The sequence below is a fragment of the Opisthocomus hoazin genome, chromosome 7 (genome assembly GCF_030867145.1).
Source record: "Opisthocomus hoazin isolate bOpiHoa1 chromosome 7, bOpiHoa1.hap1, whole genome shotgun sequence".
Lineage (NCBI taxonomy): Eukaryota > Metazoa > Chordata > Aves > Opisthocomiformes > Opisthocomidae > Opisthocomus > Opisthocomus hoazin.
This window is the reverse complement of record NC_134420.1, coordinates 65,351,001-65,373,596: the sequence shown is the minus strand read 5'-3', so window position 1 is coordinate 65,373,596 and position 22,596 is coordinate 65,351,001. Positions and strand designations below refer to the sequence as shown.

At 45.4% G+C, this 22,596-nt stretch overlaps 1 protein-coding gene across 2 annotated transcripts in view; it reads left to right on the top strand.

Moving 5' to 3' along the window:
- Positions 1-22,276, top strand: part of RTN1 (reticulon 1) — a 125,940-nt gene extending 103,664 nt beyond the window's left edge. Inside the window, exons 1-7 of one of the 2 annotated variants that reach the window (XM_075426781.1) lie at positions 3,526-3,891; positions 16,841-17,048; positions 18,188-18,326; positions 19,314-19,383; positions 19,767-19,813; positions 19,904-19,962; positions 21,475-22,276. In XM_075426781.1, the coding sequence (XP_075282896.1) occupies positions 3,831-3,891; positions 16,841-17,048; positions 18,188-18,326; positions 19,314-19,383; positions 19,767-19,813; positions 19,904-19,962; positions 21,475-21,517 (627 nt within the window). In that variant the 5' untranslated portion in view covers positions 3,526-3,830 and the 3' untranslated portion in view covers positions 21,518-22,276. Of the gene's footprint in view, positions 1-3,525; positions 3,892-16,840; positions 17,049-18,187; positions 18,327-19,313; positions 19,384-19,766; positions 19,814-19,903; positions 19,963-21,474 lie in introns of those variants that run through there. The other variant, XM_075426780.1, reaches the window with a different exon arrangement.
- The last annotated feature ends 320 nt before the right edge of the window (positions 22,277-22,596 follow it).

Sequence of the window (22,596 nt, the reverse complement as noted above, 5' to 3'; positions counted from 1 at the left end):
CACTTAGAGAAGAACTGGCAACGGTTTCAGCTCTATCTTTAAATTTGCTGTGATTAAATATTCTTTGAAACCAATGCTGATTTCCACCCTGCCCTCCAGCAGGATTGTTACGGGACAGCCCAGAAGTTTAGGGCCATGTGTGATCCTTCCCGTGGTAGAACGGTGGGTACTTCTGAGCTCTTATGGACTGTTATGACAATTCAAGTCTCTTTACCTAAAAAGCCTGAAATGTTGCTAACTGACCTCATCAGAGCTCATCAGTGGTGCACAGGCAGGCTGGGTCACTGTGGAAGTGGGAGGACCTTTGGAGGGAAACAAGGGAGGGCTGGAGAGCTAGTTGTGATGTGGGGCTTGTCGTGTCCCTCTACATAATACAACCCTGGTGGCCTACAGACCATGGCAGGGTGCCCGTGTCCTTCACTGAGCTGCAGTCTGCACCTCATCCGGCAATCCCTGCTGGGGTTGGAGGGATGGAAAGAAATGAGGCAGACAGCAATACTCTACTCAGGTGTTAACTTGGCTAGAGGTTTCCCTCAGTGGGAGACTAGGATGGGCTGAGAGCAACCAGGCGATTTTGTTTTACTAAGTTTTTACCCCACACATCCTGCATATGTGGGCTATTATCTCCAGCAGAGCTACTTAGCAGGCAAATACTGATGAGCCCACTTGGCTTGTGGCTGTGCCATCAACATTGAGCTTTAGGTGATCTCACTAAATCATCTTAAGTTCTGTAATCATGCAGTAACATCCTGCAGCAGAAGGAGGCTTCCCTTGCACAGTGCTCTGAAGGGAAGGGAAGCAAATTCCACTTACTGCTTTTAATTCTGCTTCTGTTCATGATCACAGGAAAACTCTTCTCCAGCACTGCAGTGTCCTGCGGTTGATGCCAAGATCTCTGACCTGTGCATGTCTCGCACTTTTAAGATCCAGGCAGTGCTATGCTAATTTGTCCCTTCCGGTCTACTCCGTAAATGTTTAGTTGGTGGTCCTGGTTTAGTTCGGCTGCAAATAAGCAGTTCTCACCCTCAGTCTACTGATGGCCAACTGCATAGACCTAATTCTGGCTCACTACTTATTGAACGCAGGATTTAAATTCTCATTGTAGATATGCATTTTTTATTAATTGCCAGTTTATTCCTGGATCCACCCAGTGCTGATTGGGATTGTGTTAAACTTTTTGTGCGAGTGTGTGTAGACACACATAGAGCGTTAATGCCAGGCACTGCCTCTGTCCCTCACCTGACTCAGCTCCTGGCATAAGTGAGTGCACGCTGGAAGACCTGCTTAGCCCATTTGCATTTTCTAAATAGGTTCATCTCACAGTTCCAGTTCAGTTCTGTTTCTGACACAAATGCATTGTTCTTGTTACTGGTGATAAAGTGATGGGTTCTGGTGCGCAGGAATTAAAATAGCTCTGGAAATGGTGTGGGACAGTCCAGTCACATGGGCCAGGTCTGAAGAGACACTTTTCTAAACGGAAGTAAGAGTTTGAACAGGAAAACTAATGGTATGGTTCATTTTGGTGGCCTGGGGAAGGAGATGGAGACCTGAAGTCTGGGTCAAGAAAAAGCCCTACCAACAGTGAAGGAAAGGAGAAATCACTGTTTCATACAACACGGGGATCTTAAATGTATGTGGACTGCTCTTCTGTCCAAAGGGAATTTGTCTTTTATACCTGACTGAGAAATGTGTGTTACAGTGAGACTGAGCAGAGATTTTGTGTCTTCTCACTGCTGTGTTGCTGGTGGTACGTGCCCAATAGCCATGAGTTTCACTGATGCACTGAGTTTGAGGTCTCTGGCTTTTTTTCAGGGACTCTGGGATTTGGGAGTTTCATGTGAATGATGGCTCTGTTTGATTTACACTGCTTGTAAATACCTCATCATATGGATTGGTGCTGGGAACCCCATCGCAGAGCAGCAAACAGTGTGCACGGCAAAATGTATCAATAGGGACATTTTCTGCTCTTGCAAAGGGTCTAAACCAATCAGTCCATGCTGAGAAATCATCCCTTGCCGACCTGTTTCTTCCTTTTTTTAACAAAGCCAGAAAGAACACAAAATGAGGACTTGTAACATTGTTTGTAGATGATTTAATCTTACTAGATTCAATGACAACTGAAGCCAGTTCTGCACCAATTAGTTAATTTTTTCCTGTTAGGGGGCTGAAGATGCTGGATTGAAGCCTAGAGCAAGTCTTTTGGGGGATTTCAAAGATGGTTTTGAAACGTGAACAATAGCTGTTGGCCTCCATAATCCCAGCAGAGTTTCCCGGGTAAAGGTTAAGATCACACTGTGCTGAGTCTCTCCTTAAATTTTGGCTTTCTTCTATGAGGTGAGTTACCTGAGGGAAGGACAAGTGACCTACTACTGCCAGTTGGAGGAGATCTCTCTTAATGCAGGCGTTAAAGACTGTTTGTTATGGAGCCAAAAGAGCAGAGAGGTTCAAACTCTGTTCCCCATGCTGATGTGCATGTGACCCACTGTGTCTGGGCTGGTCTCTGTTTCCATATAGAAAAGCTAAACTCAGTATAACATGGCTAAAGTAAAATTATTTCATAAGCTAGCAGGATGTAAAGATTAAATACAGCCTCAGAGCTGCGAGATCCCCTGTTGGGATTGTTCTGCGAACGGTGACTGGACCAAGTCTGATATGCTGTATCTCAGGTCACTCGTCAGTGAAATGGGGTGACTTTCTGGGGAGTTTGTTTGTGGTTAACAACTACCCCACTCCCCAAAATCTGAAAAGGCAAATAGGTTGGGTGGATGTAAAGCATTTTCTTTCCAAGTATTTACCAAATACTGTGTGGATGTTGCTTAGTTATAACTTCTCTGTGAGGCTACTTACAGTGGTTTATTGATGGGGAAACTGAGGTAAGGGCAGTGTTTTACCCAGGGGAGGAGTGTTGGGGCTCGTGTTAAAATTCAGCCATCAGTGGACTCACAGTTACTAGTGAGAGCACATGCTTTTTCACAAATTATCCCATATATCTGCCCTCTTTGCACTCAAATCCTAGTTTATGCAGCGTTTTGAGCAGCGGGAGGAGGCAGCGTTCGTACCCCGCACACCCTAACCTGGGTGCAGCTTGCAGTGCAGCAGGGCTTGGCACGAGGGTCTGGGGGGCCATGTGAGTGCTCGTGCCAGCAGGGGCAGAAGAGTGATCCCCGGTGGTATGGGTACTCTGCTGTCTTCTGTTTCTGCAATAGTTTTGGAAAAAAAATAGTAAAATGGGTGTTTCTCTGTTGGGGTCGGATCCTGCCCTTGGATTTTGCCTGCCTGCTCCCCAGTCTCACCCAGCTGGGCAGAGGAGAGGGGGGCATCAAAACCTGGAGGGGCTGGGTGAAATTTGGCCTTCACAAAAAAATGATGAAAACACCAGATTTCATCACTCTCAAGAAATTTCTGGAACATGAATAGGCACAACCATACAGCCACATAGGAGACACTGCTCACTCCCCCCCTCCCTTTGCCCCCCCCTCCACCCACACCCAATTTGTTTTTATTTCTTTGCCGTCAGGTTGCTTTAACCATTTCAATGGCTTAGGAGGCTAAGCCGCCAAGCGCAAGCTTTTGATTTGAAAGGGGACTGCATCCCCTTTTCAAAGGAGCCTGCTCCCTAGGGCAACCACATCACACTGCTGATTTGCTGCAGTGGAGACCGCAGCGCGTACAATATGCCCTCCCCCCTCCGCCTGTGCTGCTTACAGCATCAGTCCGGAGCTGAGCGGGGAGACGGGAGCGATACCCGCTAACCCACCCATGCTCGGGAATGCCTGACTGGTAACGCAGTGCCTCCGACGAAAGGACCGGCAATTCCTCAACCCTCCGAGATGCAAGCCAGTGCCGATTCCACCAAGATGGACTGTCTTTGGAGCAACTGGAAATGTCAGGGTATTATATCTGTTCTGGTGTTGCATGCTAAAAGGACTGCGTGTCAGAGGAGGCAAAGGCAGGATCCATCCATTTTTGCATTGTTCACCTGTGGGCCTTTGCATGCTGTTTTCTCTCCCTCGCCGTGAAGCTTTTCTTTGGGGGTAATTTGAGAAGGAAAGATAAAAAGCCCTTAATTCTGTTCTTTAATTGTATTTCTCCCATCTCCAGCTGTCTCACCCTGAAAGCATCTAGGATACGGGACCTTCCTCCCCACCTTACAGCTCATTCCCAAAGCATCCGCCCTTGCTGTTAGCGGTTATCATTTCTCATCCCCGACTCTCCCCGTCGGGCTGCCGCTGGCATGATTTCGTACCTTTCGGGATTCAGGGAAGCCGGGTGACGGTGAATTTGTGCCTGCTCGGGCTCGCCAGGGTTCGGGGCGGTTGCGTTGGGCGCCTGGGTGCATCCTGCCCACGGACACACCCATAGCGAGGGCTTAGCCTAGCGTCGACACAAAGAAAACGCAGCTTCGACAAGGAGCGCGATAGCACCGAGGCGGCCGCGGCATTGCCACCCACTTTGTACTTTTCTGTAGGATTGCTTTAAAAAAAAAAAAAAAGAAATTAATCCCTTCGTTGTGCTTTCAAACACTCTGCTGAGGTGTTTGGGGGCAAAATGTTGTGATGATGTTGTCTTGCTGCTGAGTCGGAGAGGAGAACAATAGCATCTCCCTTTTGGGCTTATTTTCAGCTGATTTTGAGCGGGTCAGTGCCTGCGCTGGGTGGGGCTGGCTACCTTCCCCAGTGCCTCGGACAGCTTTTCAGCCATTTTTAGTTGGCTTTACACTTCCCAGCCAGCATCCAGCCTTTGTTTTGATAAAAGACAGTCTCTGTGATGCTGCTCGGTGGGCAGATTAGAGGGAGAAAAGCTAGCGGCTAAGCCTGCCAGGCAGGCTGCTGTCTGCTTCAGGCAGGCTTTGTTTGAATGTATTTTTTAATTTTAAGGTGCATGTTTATGCTGAATAGATGGTACATGATGCTGATGCTCACAACAGGGTCCCTGGGAGAGAGATTACTCCATAGCGTCATCTCATTAAAGGGTCCACGATGCTTGCGGACATAGTTTCATAAATGCAGATCAATGTAGCAGAAGCCAGAAAACCTTCCGAAAGTGTTTTTTGGGGAGGGGAGGGCAGGGGGAGATCTTTCAGACAGACACTTGTCTCTAGGGAGCTTGATATTTTTGCAATGTTAATTTAGTGCCTAATTGTATTTACAGTCTGAGGGTTTTTTTAAGGAAGATGAGTAGCTGGAAAGTAAACAGATGCACCTGTTAAATGCCAGCCTCCAGCAGCTTGGGCTTTCCACACCTTCATCCAGGGCTAGGGTTTTCTATAGGATTGCGTGATTCGCTAAGCTTATATGGGAGAGCCTTGACCAAACTTCAGGGTCTTTTCATCTGAGCTTTGCAGATAAATTTCCTTGTTAGGTGGGGTTTGGGTTTTTGGTTTGGTTTCCAAAAAGGCTCAGTATTTTGCTGATCCTTGTAAAAACATTCATTTGCTGAGTCAGATTGCTGAACCACCTGTATTTAGAGGCAAAGTAAACATTTTCCCTCTTTATCAGAAAAAAGTATTTGTTTCATAAATTAAAGAAAGGGGAAATAACAAAGGGCATGCTGCTATTGTTTAATTCATAATTGATAATAATAGTGGCCTTTCTCTCCTTCTGTGCTCTGCTTTTTGAAACCAAGATGTAGATTTGCTGACAACTAAATGACACCATATGTCCCATGCTGATCTGAAAAAAAACCTGGTCTGAAAAAATCAGTGCAGCTAAAATAAATCACTTGCCTCACTTCCACATCATTTGCATATCTTTCTCTTTTTCTTGGGTGGTGCTTTATGATTCAGAAATGATCCTGCAGAAAGCATGAAATAGTCATAGAATATTATTTCTGTCAGCAAAATTCTTTGATCAGTCCCAGATAAAATGGAATAAATTTAAAATTCAGAAGAACGAAGACTAAAGCCTTGATTCATTGATTCTTTTAATATCTATTATTTATATAGCCTCTGTCTCAACCCAGCATATCAGTTTCATGCAAACCTGGAATTGTATAATTTTGCCAAGTTCATTATCACTGGAATTATGGTTCCTCTCTGAAAACTCTGGAATGTATCTGTGAACGTAACATGCAGACACAAACCTTGGTAAATGCAGAGCATATTTTTACTGAAATTATGGAAAAAGAACATTGAGATTAATATAAATTTTAATAAATGAACAGTCAAGCCTGCAACTAGCAGTATCATTGGTTTGCCCTCATAGTACTTTTAATTGGTGTAAAATTGGGTGGGGATCTTGAGAAGCTGCAGAGACACTTGGTGTAGCTTTGGCTTCGCCCCACGAAATCAATGTACTGGCACCTTCCTTGCAATGAAGCAATTGATGCTGCTTCATACGTTTAGAAATATTGCAGTGTGTTTTACCTACCCGTCCTGCAGGTAAAGCACGATGATGTCAATGGTAGATGATGATACAGCCCCTCGGGGGAGCGGGAGAGTGATTCCCCCCTCCTGGGCATCTGCTTCATTCAAAATGTTATCATAGGCGGCTTCGGGGAATTGCAGCCGGCTTCCACACCCAAGTCATCTTTTGCACTGGAAGATGATGCATTTGAAGCAGGCTGGGATGGAGCCATGCATGATGTAAGAGCATGTGGAGAAACGTCTCCTACTGGGCATGCTGGTTTATGTGGGCCTTCGTGTAACTGCCTGTAGCCAGTGCCAGCGCGAGACACGTCGCAGTGTGCAGCTTCCAGGGGGGAGCTGCTGGAAGAGGGTTGCCTCCAGGTTCAGGAGGTGGAGCAGGTCTCTGTGCCTTCTCCGGAGACTGGGCCCAGCTTGGCAGGACTCATGCCTACGTCTTGCTGGAGATGTTTCTCTGGGTTAGGAAGGTCTTTTTGCACCCTGACTTGGTGGAGCTATTTGTTGTCAGTATACATGTTGGGACATGGTTTAGTGGGCATGGTGGTGATGGGGTGACGGTTGGACTTGATGATCTTAGAGGTCTTTTCCAACCTGAGTGATTCCATGATTCTACACTGGTCCCCATGAGTATTCCCTCTTCCACTATTTCTTTTACATGACAGCTCTTGGGTGGTCATAAGTGCCATGCTTCTTCCTGCAGCTCCAGCCTCCTGCAAGACTTATTAAAAAAGAAAATTTGAAAGATCCAGAGAAAAAGACCTGTGAACTGTTCATTGAAAAGATCCTAAATAATATCCACATTATAATTATAACTTAATGTGGAAAAGGACTGCAGACTTCATCAGATCCTCAGATCCATCTAGCTGATATAACTCTGCTGGGACTGGCGTTACTGAGTAGCATTTTCTTGGCAGCTGTTGCCAGACAACCAGCTTCCTTGCTTGCTTGATATATCAGTTGGTTTCCAAAGGGTGCTAAGAGGCTACACCAAATATTCATGGCAATGTTCCCCACTTTACGACTGCTAAAAAAGTTCAATGGCAATAATATGAATGCATGCTATTAATCTATAATCTTACTGACAGTTCTGAAATCTGTCTAATTACAGCTGTTATCATGAGAATATATCTTCAGCCAGTTGGTACCTTCAGTGCTTTCCTGAAAATATCATGGGCTGAACTCTCAGCTGGGATCCATTTGTTTTGCTCAAATGAGCTCTCCCTCTTTTCAGCAGCTAAAGATCTGTCCCAGTAGTTGGTCTGTATGTTGGACTTTGGTAGAGCTGAAATCTTGGAATCAAGTCATCATCTGCTGTAGCCAATTTAGCTAATAGTTTCACAAAACTACACTTACTTACGAAGAATTGACTTCCTAATTTCACAGTTGATTTTCTGTGAAATTTGAATGAAATTTGTCAACATTTTCCACTTTCAGATTTGCTTTCATCTTTTGTCACTGCTGCAGAAATTTTATCAGCCTTCTTCAAGCACATTCCTGTTGATGGCAATACGACTGCAAGATCAAGAGCTTATAGTTAGAGGACAAACTCTCTTAGATGATCTTCACACTGACTGCCAGCCATTCCAACAAACACCTTGACCTAGGTGGTATCAAAAAACCAGTAGAGATTTCAGTAGCTCTGCCAAAATGTGCTCTACACACCTGCTGTGCCATGTCTGGATGCAATTTTTTTAAATTTTCTTTTCTTTTAAGAACAGATGGACAATATCCTTTCATTGCCAGAACAAGGAGAAAATTCCCCTCTGGCAAGAGGGTGATGATGGGGCAGTAGGTGAAGGCTACATTGGAGGGCTGATTTTGTTTTCATTAGGTCTCTGTGAAGTGAGTTTTGGTGAGGCTTTTTTGATGTCAGAAGGGATATTCGCTCCATGTCATACTGAATTCTCACAAATAACATAGGTCTGAGCCATTCCTTTTGAAAATCCGCAGATATTCAAATGTTTGGATAGAGTTAGGAAGGTTCCAGGTCTGTTGTTTTGGTCCAGGGGCATCTCGGGAAAATCTTAATATTTGCATAGCATTATGTGCATTAAGGGACTGCATTCAGAGACTCTGCTTGGTCTACTCGGTTTCTGCTCACTTAAGGTGAGAGCAATAACATCCTCCATAGAAACTGGTGAAGGCAGGTAGTGATATGGTTTATGTGGAGGAGGTGTGTGGAGGAGGCTTTCTCCTGACCTTAAACCCTTTTTCTCCTGATCTTAAACCCTGGTCTTAAAGCATGTCTCATGTGAAAATGATAATAACATAACAATAATACATCGTCAATGATAATGATAATAATAATGCTAAATAATACTACAGTAGACTTGTGTGCAGCATGGTTGTAGGGATGATTTTTTTATTGCAAATTCTCTTCTGTCTACACAAGCCCACTCTGGTGCCTCATACGTGGCAATCAATCAATCCTTTTTTACTCCCATCTTGATCTTGCAGATGGAGGGGGATATGGAATGGGTCCAGAGGAGGGTCACAAAAATGATCAGAGCGATGGAACACCTTTGCTATGAAGAAAGGCTGAGAGAGTTGGGGCTGTTCAGCCTGGAGAAGAGGAGGCTCCGGGGAGACATTACAGCAGCCTTCCGGTACCTGAAGGGACCCGCGAGAGAGCTGGAGAGGGACTTTTTACAAGGGCATAGAGTGATAGGACAAGGGGTAATGGCTTTAAACTGAAAGAGGGTGGACTGGGATTAGATCTAAGGAAGACATTCTTTCCTCTGAGGGCGGTGAGGCCCTGGCCTAGGTTGCCCAGAGAAGCTGTGGTTGTCCCCTCCCTGGCAGTGTTCCAGGCCAGGCTGGACGGGGCTTTGAGCACCCTGCTCTGGTGGAAGGGGTCCCTGCCCATGGCAGGGAGGGTGGAACAAGGTGATCTATAAGGTCCCTTCCAATTCAAACTTTTCTATGATTCAGTGGTTCTATAACATGGAGGGCATCATATATCAAGATTTCCCTTTTCCCTGGTCCTGTTCCTGCTCCAGGTCTCCTCTCATCAGAGTTCGGGGACCAAGGTCTGATCTTTCAAGCTAGTCTTGGAGCAGGGGGATGATAAAGACATAAAGGTGAATTGAGGACAGGAAGTTAATGGAGAAGGTGTGTACAAGCGGTAGAGGAAGTATGGAGAGATCTCTCAAGGCTGAAAATAAAGGATAAGGAGAGATACCTCATGAAGCATCACAGATACTCTGTCTTGGCTCTGCCATTAATCACAGCAGTCTCCTGAAGGCACCAGACTGCTCATTAAATGGTGTATCCATCTGTATTACATTTGAATCAGATCTGCTGTGGGCAGGGGAGCAATGACCACATTGGATCCTTCACTGGGGAGAAGAGGGAAAGCCTGGTGCTGAAGCCTGTGGTTAAAGCTGTAAACTGGAATGTCTTTGAGTGTGAGCAATATTTACTTCTATTTAAAGACTTACAACTTTGTTGCATTTGTTGTCAAATATTGTTGCGACAATGCTATAAACAATATTGCGCTTCTTAAATTGTGTTTCCTGATCTTTTCAGTTCCAGTAGGTCTGAGAAATTACTTATGAAGTAATTTGTATTTATGAAGTCATAGTATTACTTTGTATACAGAATGAAAGGCTGTGTGTAGACAGGTTTTTCTCACTTCTCATTAATACTAATATTACATAGGGAATGAAGCTGTACAACCCGTTGATTTTACCTCCTAAGGAGGCCCAATGGGACCTCCCTGTGGGGAGGGCAGCTTGATCACATCCAACGTTGTTACTAGTATGCTGAAGAGCACAGAACCTTTTATTCGATCATGAAGGCCTGTGAGCCTCTTTTGAAGGCTTCGTTAAAAGCGTTTTGCACACACTTTTTTTACTAACGTCCATGTAAATGCTGCTTGATGCATGTTCATTTTTCACTCAGTTGTTGCAGTAGAGGAAAAACTTCAAAATCAGAAAGAAGGAACAGAGGTTTTCAGGGGAAGGGAAAAACAGTGGAAGATGTGAATTGTCCTGTCTGTGCTCAGGTGATCTTCATTAATTTTCATAAAATGCTTTCTTTGAGACAGGGAATGGCAAGATCCCCATTTTTCTTACAAAAGTATTTTTCAGAAACATAACCATGCAGGATTCTGTAGGTGTGAGGACATTTTAGCTATAATTTGGATTAGATCCTCTATTGTCCCTCTGGGATCTCCACTCAGGAGCCTTGGGCTGCAGCTGCCCCATGCCACGGTGCTTCTGGGGACCATGTAAACCACCAGCGCTCAGTCCTCATGTTTCCACCAGGTCCCAAGGAGACTGGATTAAGCAGCATCACTACTTAGTCCACCTTGGCCATCTAAAGTCATTCACCCTTTGCCTCCAGCACTGCCCTTTCCAGCACCCAGGTCTGTCTTCTGGCTTTTTTGATTGAGGAGCAGAAATGTTTTCTACTGAAAGCCATGATGAAAGCTTGGAGAGCTTTCAGGCACTGTACTCAGGAGCAGTTCCTTGCTGGCACAAGCATTGCATGCTGTAGCTGTTACTTGTATTTGTGAGGTTACCTTTAGCTTGCCTCGCAAACATGGGTATTTATCAACTACTCATATTAACAAGTGGTTGCTTGTATCATGGAATCACCAAATGATTTGGGTTGGAAGGGAGCTTAAAGATCATCCAGTTCCAACCCTCCCTGCCACGGGCAGGGACCCCTTCCACCAGAGCAGGGTGCTCAAAGCCCCGTCCAACCTGGCCTGGAACACTTCCAGGGAGGGGACAACCACAGCTTCTCTGGGCAACCTGGGCCAGGGCCTCACTGCCCTCAGAGGAAAGAATGTCTTCCTTAGATCTAATCCCAGTCTACCCTCTTTCAGTTTAAAGCCATTACCCCTTGTCCTATCACTCTATGCCCTTGTAAAAAGTCCCTCTCCAGCTCTCTCGCGGGTCCCTTCAGGTACTGGAAGGCTGCTGTAATGTCTCCCCGGAGCCTCCTCTCCTCCAGGCTGAACAGCCCCAACTCTCTATCATACAGTTTATCTTTGTGCATCATTAATCTGCGGGTTGGCCCCAAATGGAGGACTCACATTAGTTTAATGACATGAAATTATACCACAAAGTATAGCTGAGACACTGCTTTGGCACCCTTGAAAACTTTTTCTTTCAAATAGAAGGTTACTTGAGTAACATTTTACGAGTTCTGCTGTCAGTTAAAAAACACGGCAGGCGATGCTGTCAGATGAATAGCTCATCAGACAGGCTTCTCCAGAAAAATTCTTCAAAGGCAGCTGCAGTGACCAGCAGCAGTGCTGTTTTAGAGATAACTGGCAAGTCCTGCTTAATAAATACAAATACTTCGTAGTGCGAGGCACTTCTGGCAAAACCCGGAGATCTTTTATACCTCCACAAATGAGCCAGAGCTCTGGTGTGTTTTACTGGAAAGAGCACAAAGTGACTGGCGCTGCTTCCCTCCTTCCAAGAGGCTGAAAGGAGATCACGGAAAGCTACAGCTGAACAGCTTCTGCATGTTAATGGGCATGGTCAGCGTTTTAGAGTTGGGATTTTCAAAACAGAAGGAACTCAAACCTCAATGAAGCCGAGGCCGATTTCAGTGCCTGTTTTCCAAAACCCTGTTTGCAAATCCTAGCTGCAAACCTTAGGTGGTCTGAAGCTGGCATTCAGGCTCTCAGAAGTGTATCTTGCTTAGCCAGGCAGATTGACCCACTGTCCAATTGCATGCATATCACATATTGACAGGCTCACGTGGCACCAGCCTCCTGCTTCGTGCATATTCAGCGTGCGTCGCTCAGAATCGTGCCATTGTAGTCGGGTCTGGGCTGTGCTGTGCGCGTACACACACACGCTGTCTGCAACACACCCAGCACTTGCAGCACCCTTGACCTCAGAAGGACCTTTTATTCCTTCCCTGTGGGGCATTTTTCCACTAAGAATTGACCAAAGCATTTAATTATTACGTCGTTAACGCATGCTGTGAGGGATCCCCTGTCCTCTAATTTATCTGGGGAACGCTGTACCCACGTAAGAGCCAGACTTGATGCCTGTCTCAGCCTGGCCAAGCGTGGGGCCAGGGCATGCTGACACTGTGTGTGAAGGTGTGCGCACCAGCTCAGCCCCCGGCCCCGCCGTCCTCGTACCCGCTGCATCCCTGTGTGCTGGGGAGGCTGGTCTGAGCCTGGGTGCTTGTCTCCTCGTCATGCGAAGGAAAGGGTGCAGGCATGAACAGGCAACTGCCCTTCATCAAAGACTCTGATCAGCATTTATATTTTGTGACCTGTTCAAGGGCAGTAAATCCATGGGGTCAGTGAGTGTTTGAGGGAGTCATTTGCTGTCTGAATCAGTTCTGTGTGAATATAGGATGAGGTGAAACTCAAAGCAGACATATATATGTGGCAGACAATCTCATCTTTCATTTTCATTCCTGTTCAGAGTAAAAAAAAGGGTGTGGAGGGAGTTGATGTACCTAGTCCTGGGTTCACCTGATGCTGAAGGAGCAGATTTCTCCTGGTCTTGCCCCTTGGTATCTATCTGCAATGCCAGATATTGCTGTGGCAGACACTTTCTCTCTAGTGTGAACAGTTACAGCAGAAAATGGCACCCTGAGGAAGCAAGCAAAGGAACCCAGCTAGGGGATTCTGCACCCAGTGCACCTCTGCCTGCTTTTAAGGGAAATTTGTTTATGTAAGAAAATATAGGACCAAAATAAGGTAAAAAGCTTTTGAAGTGACTGAAGCTGCAATTGAAAGAGCAAGCATGGCTTTGACATGTAGCTCAGGTGTTTTGAGCAGCATTTAAATTCCAGGGGAACCAATATATCTCAAATCCCAGAATCCTATCAGCAAAAAAGTGCCCTCTCCAGGGAAGCCCATGGACCACAGTGAGAGCCTATGAGTCTCCGCTGATTTCTAGCTCTGAACTCCCCTTCTCTCGCTTCCCTGCCCAAGGAACCGTGAGGTTCACCTCCCTCCTGCACCACCTTTTGCAAGGCAGTTTGGCTCACCTCCTTCTTCCTAAGGGAGAGGAGGAGGAATGGCTGCGGGAGCAGCAAATCCCACCCAAACAGCTGGACACAGCAGCAGTGCCGCAGCTCTCCGTCCCTGCGAGGGAGAGGATGAGAAGTCAGATTTGGTTCCTGCCCTTCAAAATCCTAACTGACCTACTGCAGGCTATGGGTGGGGGGTTGTGTGTGTCCCTGGGCTGGACCTGGGCACCGGGACAGTCATGTAAAAATCATTCAACTCGTATCTCCGTTCTCTGTGCTGAGATTTTCCACCTAGCAGCTGGCACATATTTTTTCCATGCACGTGGGAATATTTGCCTCAGGTCTGAAAGACACAGGATCCCTCTCTCCCAGGTCTTGTCTGGCTGGCGAAAGAGGCCAGCTGCCTTTTCATCTCCTCTCTCATGCATGCACGTATCCCCAGAACTGTGTCATTTGGCCTCTGTCCATCTCTCTCAGAGTCGTGGCAAGCCTTTCCTTACCTGATACAGCTTAGTAAATATCCCAGTCATTTCATGGCAGGACGAGGTGAGTTTCAGGTTATACACATACCTGCTCAAGTCTGTCTTGAGTTGTTCAGGATCTTCATTGTTGAGCAGAATCACAGAATCACAGAATCACAGAATGGTAGGGGTTGGAAGGGACCTCTGTGGGTCATCTAGTCCAACCCCGCTGCCAAAGCAGGGTCACCCAGAGTAGGCTGCACAGGACCTCATCCAGGCGGGTTTTGAATATCTCCAGAAAAGGAGACTCCACAACCCCTCTGGGCAGCCTGTTCCAGTGCTCTGTCACCCTCAAAGTAGAGAAGGTCTTCCTCGTCTTCAGGTGGAACTTCTTATGCTTCAGTTTGTGCCCGTTGCCCCTTGTCCTGTTGCTGGGCACCACTGAAAGGAGTTTGGCCCCATCCTCCTGACACCCACCCTTCAGATATTTATAAGCATTGGTAAGAGCCCTCTCAGTCTTTTCTTCACACTCAACAAGCCCAGCTCCCTCAGCTGTTCCTCATAGGAGAGGTGCTCCAGTCCCCTCACCATCCTTGTAGCCCTCCGCTAGACTCTCTCCAGTAGTTCCTCATCTTTCTGGAGCTGGGGAGCCCAGCACTGGACACAGTACTCCAGAATGAGAAAATGCGTGAGAACACAGCCCGCTTCCGCTCTGCAGGAATACAAGGCAGAAGATCCCAGAAAGAAGGAGAGAGGGCTTAGCTGATTGTTTTCAGTCTTATCATCAATTGGCATTAACTCAGGGAGCTCTACTGAAGTGGGCTTTTGTATTTTTTTGCTCAGCTCTCATTTGTTTGCTGCTTTATTACCCATGTCCCAGGTAGTGTTTTCCTCTGGTGCGTGGCCTTTTTCATCAGCAGATGATGCTCCACATACAGCATCCTGAGCTAGCTCACAAGTGCTCATTTCATTTAACGTGAAGATATTGTGTGGTAGAAAATTTAAGTAGCTCAAAAAGTGAGGTTTGCATAAATTTCCAATACTGTCCTCTGACAGAGGAATTTTTAAGCATAAAAATGATCAGGCTGTGAATAATACCTTCTGTCCAAATGCTCGTATGTGAAAGCGCACCAGTTGCTGTGCTGCAGAATTTTGCAGTGCCTTGACTGAAAGAGTATGAAAAATGGCAAAAACTGAACACTTGTGTTCTAGATGCCATTTCGTAAGGATGGTTTGCAAGTCGCACACTCCAGCACCTCAGCACTGTAAGCAGTTGGTGGAGCTCCAGGTGCCTGCGTCAATACAGCTGGTTCTGCTGCTCAGCTCCCTGACTTGGGTGCACGCTCTGCCTAGGTTGTAACTGCATTTTGGAGCATTCCCTAGTCCATGCCCTTGGGTTTCTGCAGGAGAGAGACCAGGGCATATATCTGGAAAGACTCTGGCCTGGTCCCTGATTCGTAAAGTCAGCACCTACGACCCCAGCAGGTACCACCGAGATCCCCATCCCTTGGCTTCCATGCAGTCCATAGGTCTATCCATGTGTGCTCACGGTCGCAGGTCCAGTGCTGAACGCTGAGATCGCAGGTCCAGTGCTGAACACTGACACTTAAAAGTATGGAAGTTATTATATTGTGTATGTTGATGGAGTAGATAGTAGGATGTGAATGTTGCATGAAGAGAAAAGAGCTCAGCAATACAACAGCAATTTTTGCACTCAAGCCCATCATTTTGAAAAGCAATGGTAATATGTGTAATAGTAATGAGTAATATACCTCATTGACTCAAAGCAAACGTGCCATGGTGACTCACAACTTTTGGAGATTAGATGGTTAGAAATGCTAGGCTGGACTAATTTTGTTTCTTTTTGTATTTGTGACTTTTTTTTTGACAGATTGCATTTTCCTGAATTTACTCTTTGTTCAGAATGATTTGACAAGTGGCATCTATGAAATCTGTTTGGCTGGTGGTGTGTTCAATCTGTTCAGGAGGGCTTGTGCAGTGTGTGAAATTAAAGCTGTTTTGTTTAGATTGTCATGAGCCTGTTCTTTGGCTGGATGAAAAGTCTTCTCAGAAACAGGCTATCAGTGTAAAGAAATTAAATTCACCTTTGTGAACTGGATATTCAGCAATTGTTTCACAAAATTTTGCTCTTATAGTGGCTTTTCCTGATGGTAAGATTATTTGCTGGAGGGGTTGGAATAAGCTATAAAAACTGGGTGAAAAACACTGTCAAAATTAACTGCTTTACAAATGTAAAAATGTATTGGCTGGAAATGGTTTTCTGCACTTGCTTTGTTCTAACTAACACCTCCCATGGATCTAGACAAGGAAAGTTATCTAAGAAGCAGAAAGGGTTTTTTTTTAATATTTCTGAGATGGTTGGATTTGCGGTAGCCAAAGGGACTTATTCTGTATTTTAAGGTCCCACCTGAAAAATGGTTTCCTGCCCTTGTAACTATTGAGCAGTCGTAAAACCAGGAGTCTTTTATTTCTCAGAACTTAGGAAATAACAAAATCATATTGTCAAAACTTGAATGGGAAAGCGGTTTATTGTGGCTAACCCCAAACTCTCTCATCCATGTGTCAACAACCAAAACTTAAAAATGCTTTGATCAAGCATTTGGCATTCGGACTTGTAACAAAAAAACCCCCAAAAAACAAAAAAAAATAATCCAGTTTTCAGAGTAGCTAAATGCAAGATAGGGTAAAAACTTCCACGCAACCCCAGCAACAACACAAACCCCAGCTTGCGCATGCCTTGCTGCTGCAAGAGACCGACCATATTGTGGTTGGAGATGTTCATCCATCTCATCTAACCCAGATACAGATGCATGAAATACAAGGATTTCAAATAGGTCGTCAGTTGTCATTTCTCTAGTGCGTTGCTGAAGTCACTTCACTGCTTCCGTTGAGGAGTTCCTGTGGATGCTGATGTGAGCAGGAGCATCGCTCCTCCCTTCACGCTCCTGCAAGGACTCTGAGCATTGCAGTGGCCGTGGTGGCCATCCTCAAGGTCCTTCCAGCTCCTGCCGTTAACATGTTGATCTTCTCTCCCCAGCTATCGACCTGTTGTACTGGCGTGACATCAAGCAGACGGGGATCGTTTTCGGCAGCCTCCTGTTGCTGCTCTTCTCCCTGACCCAGTTCAGCGTCGTCAGCGTTGTGGCCTACCTGGCCCTCGCCGGCCTCTCGGCCACCATTAGCTTCAGAATCTACAAATCGGTCCTACAGGCTGTGCAGAAGACGGACGAGGGCCACCCCTTCAAGTGAGTGCTTTGCAGTTGTGGCCAGGGACTGTTTATCTTGCAAAGTGGCAATTCATATTTCTTTAGCTGCTGCTTTTGTACTGGGTAAAATTATTTTCTTGCTCGTAACAGGGGAAGTAATTTTTTTCTGTTGTCCAGTGTCTCAAGAGCTGTAAGGCTGTATTGGCTCAGATCCTCAGGGGAAAAAAAGAAAACAAACACAAAAGCCACTGTCCTCTGAGACATGGGAATTTTTGTCCTGAAATTCAAAAGATCTAGAAACTTTTAAGGAAACAGAGATAGAGTTTCATTAGAGCTAATGATAATACAGTATCTCTGCAAGCAGGAAGAGTATTGTTTCTTGGCACACTCTGTTGGACATGGAAAGAAAACATTTATATCTTTTCTCCAGCACTGCTTGGCTGTGATCTGGCACTCCGTTGCCCTAGGTGATGGTGCCAGGGCTGATGCTGGTGCCCTCCCCATCCTCCCCAGGGGCTGGGTGGTTTGCTCTGGGAAAGCAGTGATCCTTTCTTCTCTGCAGTGCCAGCAAGGTGGTTAATACCAGATCATAGAACCGATGTGGTTTGCAAACACACACACTGAGACAAAAAAAAAAAAGAAGTCTTGCTGGGGTGCTGCTGCTTCTGTTTCACTTGGGTCAATTCTGAGATGCAACTCACGACATGGGCATAGCTCAGAGGGAGGAGCAAGGCAGGCAGAGGGATGGAAGAGAGAGAAGGGGGCATCTCTACTGAAGGTGACGTGGCCAGACAGCAGCTTTTGTTCCTCCAGAAGCTGCCAGCTGGAGGAGATGTCCCCTGCTGTGGCGGCAGTGTTGCGCAGAAGTTTGTGGGGACCCACCCCCCCCAGCTGTGATTTACATCACCCTTTGGATGGAGTAAAGGGAGATCCCATCAAGACCAGGCGTGGGGAGAGGGCAAGGCTGGAGGCAAACAGCCCACAATTGCCCAGGGAGATGGGTCATGCAAGGTGAAGACAGCGTGTGCTGGTGGCTCTGCGCCTGCAGGAAGGGGGACACGTTGCTCCAGCGCAAAGAAATGAGGTCTGGGGAGGAGGGAGTGATGGGGTAGCCAGGAATGAGCATGGACGGCAGGTGAACCTGCCTGGGTTTGTAACTGGACCTGTGTTTCTGGCAGAGCCTACTTGGAGATGGAAATGAATCTTTCACAGGACCAGATTCAGAAATACACAGACTGTCTCCAGCTATACGTCAACAGCACAGTCAAAGAGCTGAGGAGACTCTTTCTCGTTCAGGACCTTGTGGATTCTTTAAAAGTAGGATTGCTTTAAACATTTTTAACCCCTCTCTAGAGGATCAATCTGCATTTCAAAGCGCTGCTTCCCATGTTGACAGTGTCGTCATAAAACCTAGTTTTGTGTAGCTCCAAATATAAAAGTTGCTCTCCTGTTGGATTTCCAAACTTCTTGCTTCCAGCAGTTTAGAGTTGGCAATCTGCATTTAAATTTATTGATCCATAATACAGGAATTATAAAAGTTGCAGGACCAGCTTAGTTGCACTGCAGTTCTAGAAGCATCTCTGTGTTATGCTTCCTATGACTTTGCCACAAAATGGTATGTTTCCCTCTAATACCTCTGCTGATCTGGATTTCCTCTAATGGTGGCATTTCCTGCTTCTTTCCCTCACTGCTGAGAAAATTGTTTCTTTTCAGCCTTTATCTTTAGAGCAAAGGGAAGATCATTAAGAGAACAGACATGCGTTAGGCTCCTAAATTACTGAAGATTTTTAGAAAAACGTACCCATCTCCCAGCATCAAGAGTTGTCAGTCCTTGGATTATCACTGTGGGGCTGTGATTAACCTATGTGGGATGACCCCAAAAACAAGCAGATGTGGCACTTCAGGATATGGCTTAGTAGGAATGGTGGTGTTGGGTGGATGGTTGGACTCGATGATCTTAGAGGTCTTTTCCAACCCATGATTCTATGATTCTACAATTCTATGATCACCAAAACTGGATATAGAAATCTGCCTATGCCATGCTCAATGCAGAGTCCTAAATGTGTGCAATTAAGCCCTAAATATACATGAAAGCTCAGCGAAGAGGGTGAGAGACAGTGAACAGCAGGACAGAGACTGAGGTTTATACACCCAGAAAAAGTACCTAGTTCCTAATACACCTTACTTAAGAAGTCCCCTTACACGTTAAAAAAGGCTGATGTGCTATTATCTTAACTAGCTAAGAGAACTATTTTCTGCTTACGCTGACACTGGAGGTGATGTAATGATCCATCTTTAATTTAGTTTGCAGTACTAATGTGGCTGCTGACTTACGTGGGAGCCCTCTTCAATGGCCTGACTCTTCTCATAATGGGTAAAAATCAATATTTCTTTAAAAATTTATTTTTAACTCCCTCGCAATTTCTACTTAGACAAAACAGCCTCTCCTCATTGTGCCTTCCACACAGTCAAACCATCAACTTTTATTTCCCTTTCCAGTAAATATTCATTATTCCCATTACATTGTCCCTCCTGCTAGAACTAATTTGTGTTTTGCAGTTTTGCAGCCACTAGTCCCAGAGCAATGGGAAATTCCATATTTGGGAGGTTTGAGCAAAGTTCGTTTTTAATACCAAGATCCCTGGTGGATCAGCTGACCAAGTGGCATGATACGTGTTCGTCGCTGTGTGAAGTAGGTCTCTTCTCTGGAGGAATCTGATCGGCAGGAATATAACAGTGTGCTCTTTTTCTCCTCAGCTGTGGTGTCTATGTTTACTCTCCCTGTTGTATATGACAAGTACCAGGTAAGGCTGTCCGCATGATGTGGTTCAGGTGTCTGGGTGGTTCTGCCTTGTTGGTGCCTGATTGACGTGGTCTCCCTTTGCTCTTTGCAGGCACAGATTGATCAATACTTGGGACTGGTGCGGACCCACATAAACACTGTTGTGGCAAAGTGAGTGAGTTCAGCAGCAGACTGGACCAGAAGTCTTGCTGTGCGGTTGCAGTGCGCTTGGGGTGGCTATGAGCTGGGTGGTCCTGGGGACAACGTGTCCTGTGAATGATGTCCTCCCGAGCTCCTGGCACACAAGAGACTGCGGGAGGGCAGATCCCTGAGGGAACAGGGGCCTTCTCAGAGAAGCATAGGCTGAGGCAGAGCTATGACCCTATATCCTTCTCTCCCCTCTCCTGCGCTTTGGGGAAGCAATGGACAGAGCAGTCCAGCCAGAGACTGATGTCTGTACTTCTACCTGGCCAAGACACACCAAAAGGAATGCGTTAACTCCCTTCCCCACTGACCGCTCCAAGCTTGGGTTTTTGCATTCAGGGCCTCTGTCCTTTAAAGTTAGTAATACCATTAATAAACCAAGTGAACAGCCTACTATTACAGAAAGCAAATGCTTGGAAGCACCATGATCTTGAGTGTCTCAAACCACCATATAACAGACAGAAAACCTGGATGAAATTTGTGATGCGGTCTGCTCTAGTTCCTGATGTGTTGCCTGTATCAAAAGCTTTTGTGGGATCCGCAAGGGCACAGTGCGCGTCTAAGCATAGTTCTCAGCACTCGGGAATTACCAGAGCAGAATGGCTGGATTGGAAGGTAGATCCGTATATCTCAGCAGTTGGTAGCCATGGCTTTGCAAAAGTTGCCTGAACAACAGGTATCCAATGGAAGGCTGCAAAATGGTGAGGAACAGAGAGCAAGTGACCTGTGAGGAGATGCTGAGGAAACTGGGCTGGTTTAGCGTGGCAAGGAGGGAACTAAGGGATGATCTCATAGCAGCCTACACGTACTTGATGGGAGGTTACAAGATGATGGAGCCAAACTGTCCTCAGTAGTGGCAGATGTTAAAACAAGGAACAGCAATGGAAATCTAGCTTGGGAGGTAGCTGTTGGACATTAGGAGAAATTTTTCACTAGGAGAGTAGGACAGAGCTAGAGCAGGCTACACAGGGAGGTGCCATAACCTCCGTCCTTGGAGGTTTTCAAGATGCAGGAAGACAAAGCCCTGGCCAACCTGATCTAGCCTTGGGAATGGTCCTGCCTCAGGTGGAAGGTTGATTCAGAGACTTCCAGGCATCCTTTCCAGCCAATAATTTTGTGATTCTGCAAAACCTTTAGCTTTGGGCAAGATTAAAAGTCTGTACTGAAAATTCTTTGTTTAAATTTCATTCCTGGCTTCCAATAGACAATAGACCACGGTAGAACGGAGAGGGGGAGAATATCACTGAGCACATCCAATGGCTACATGAACCACAAAAAGACGGGCCATTTATAACGAAGGGCCTGTACAAACACATAAATGGGCATCACCCCTTTTTATTATTAGACTCTAGTCCTCCTGTTGCAACAACACACTGAATGCAAGCTAAAGAGGTTACCCCTGATTATGGCTCCAAGTGGGGATCCGCTGGAATAGCTGCCTGACCCTGTAATCCTTTATTTTTTCTTCTGTATTTCTAGGATTCAAGCTAAAATCCCAGGTGCTAAGAGAAAGGCAGAGTAAAGCAGACATCAAGAATTCATCGACTACAGTAGTGAATAAGAGGGGAATCTGGAGTGAACAGCTCTGTTCTTACACTTTACTGCAAATTTATCGTTCTTTTTTTTCTCGACACCATAATCTTAGAAACATAAAACTCAGAAGCAGTGCTTTTCCCCTGCTGCTTCTGCACTTAGAATATTTGCAATCACTTGTGTCAAGCACTAAAGTATAGTAAAGAGAAAAGTGTACTAGATGTGGTTTTTTGTGTTGCTTATAAAGTGCATGATGGTGAGAGCCTAAATAATATTGACCTTTTTTATTTTATTTTTTTAGTGTTTTTCCTTCTTCTATTGGCATTGCTTCTATAACTTTTAATGTTACATGTGGCTAGGGGCTTTCCTGCTTAGCGCACTGATGCAATAGTTAAAATTGCTTCTACGTCACTGGGTTGCTGGTTGGATTCATCTTTATTAACTATATAGAACAGTAGACTGATGTTTTAGTGTTTTCCAGCACAAATAAAATGAACAGTAATCGATACTTATGGTAATCAGTTTTGTATAACTCAAAAAAATGAGAACAAAACCCAGTACTTTTGTCGTAAGGGATTGACAGGCTGATTTACATGTATGGTAACTGGAAAGTTCCAGCATGTTAAATTTATTACAATTTGTATTACATTCTCTGTGGTTCCTAATGGACTTAATTATGGACTCTGAATATTTGCACTCATGTAATTGATACCGAATGCAGAAATAAATGTTACTAAATGTAAAAGTTCTCCTTCTTGTTGCCACTGGGATTATCTTGACATTTGCAAACTGGACACGTACCATACAAGAAGAAGCATTTTCTCTTTCTGTTTCACCTCTCATGATCCACACACACTTTGCCCTTACAAAATGGTGCACTCCAAGAAGATTCTCTGTAGTACAGAGCTCATCTGTGAGTTTCACATCTTGATGGGTACGGAAATAAAAGAAAGATCTTAGCACATAGTTTGGGGTTTTTTTGGTGGTGGTGGTGTTAGTGAGTAACAGGAACATGAATAATTGTCTCTTCCTCTATTTGCATGTTGTGCAAATCATAAGCAACACGCT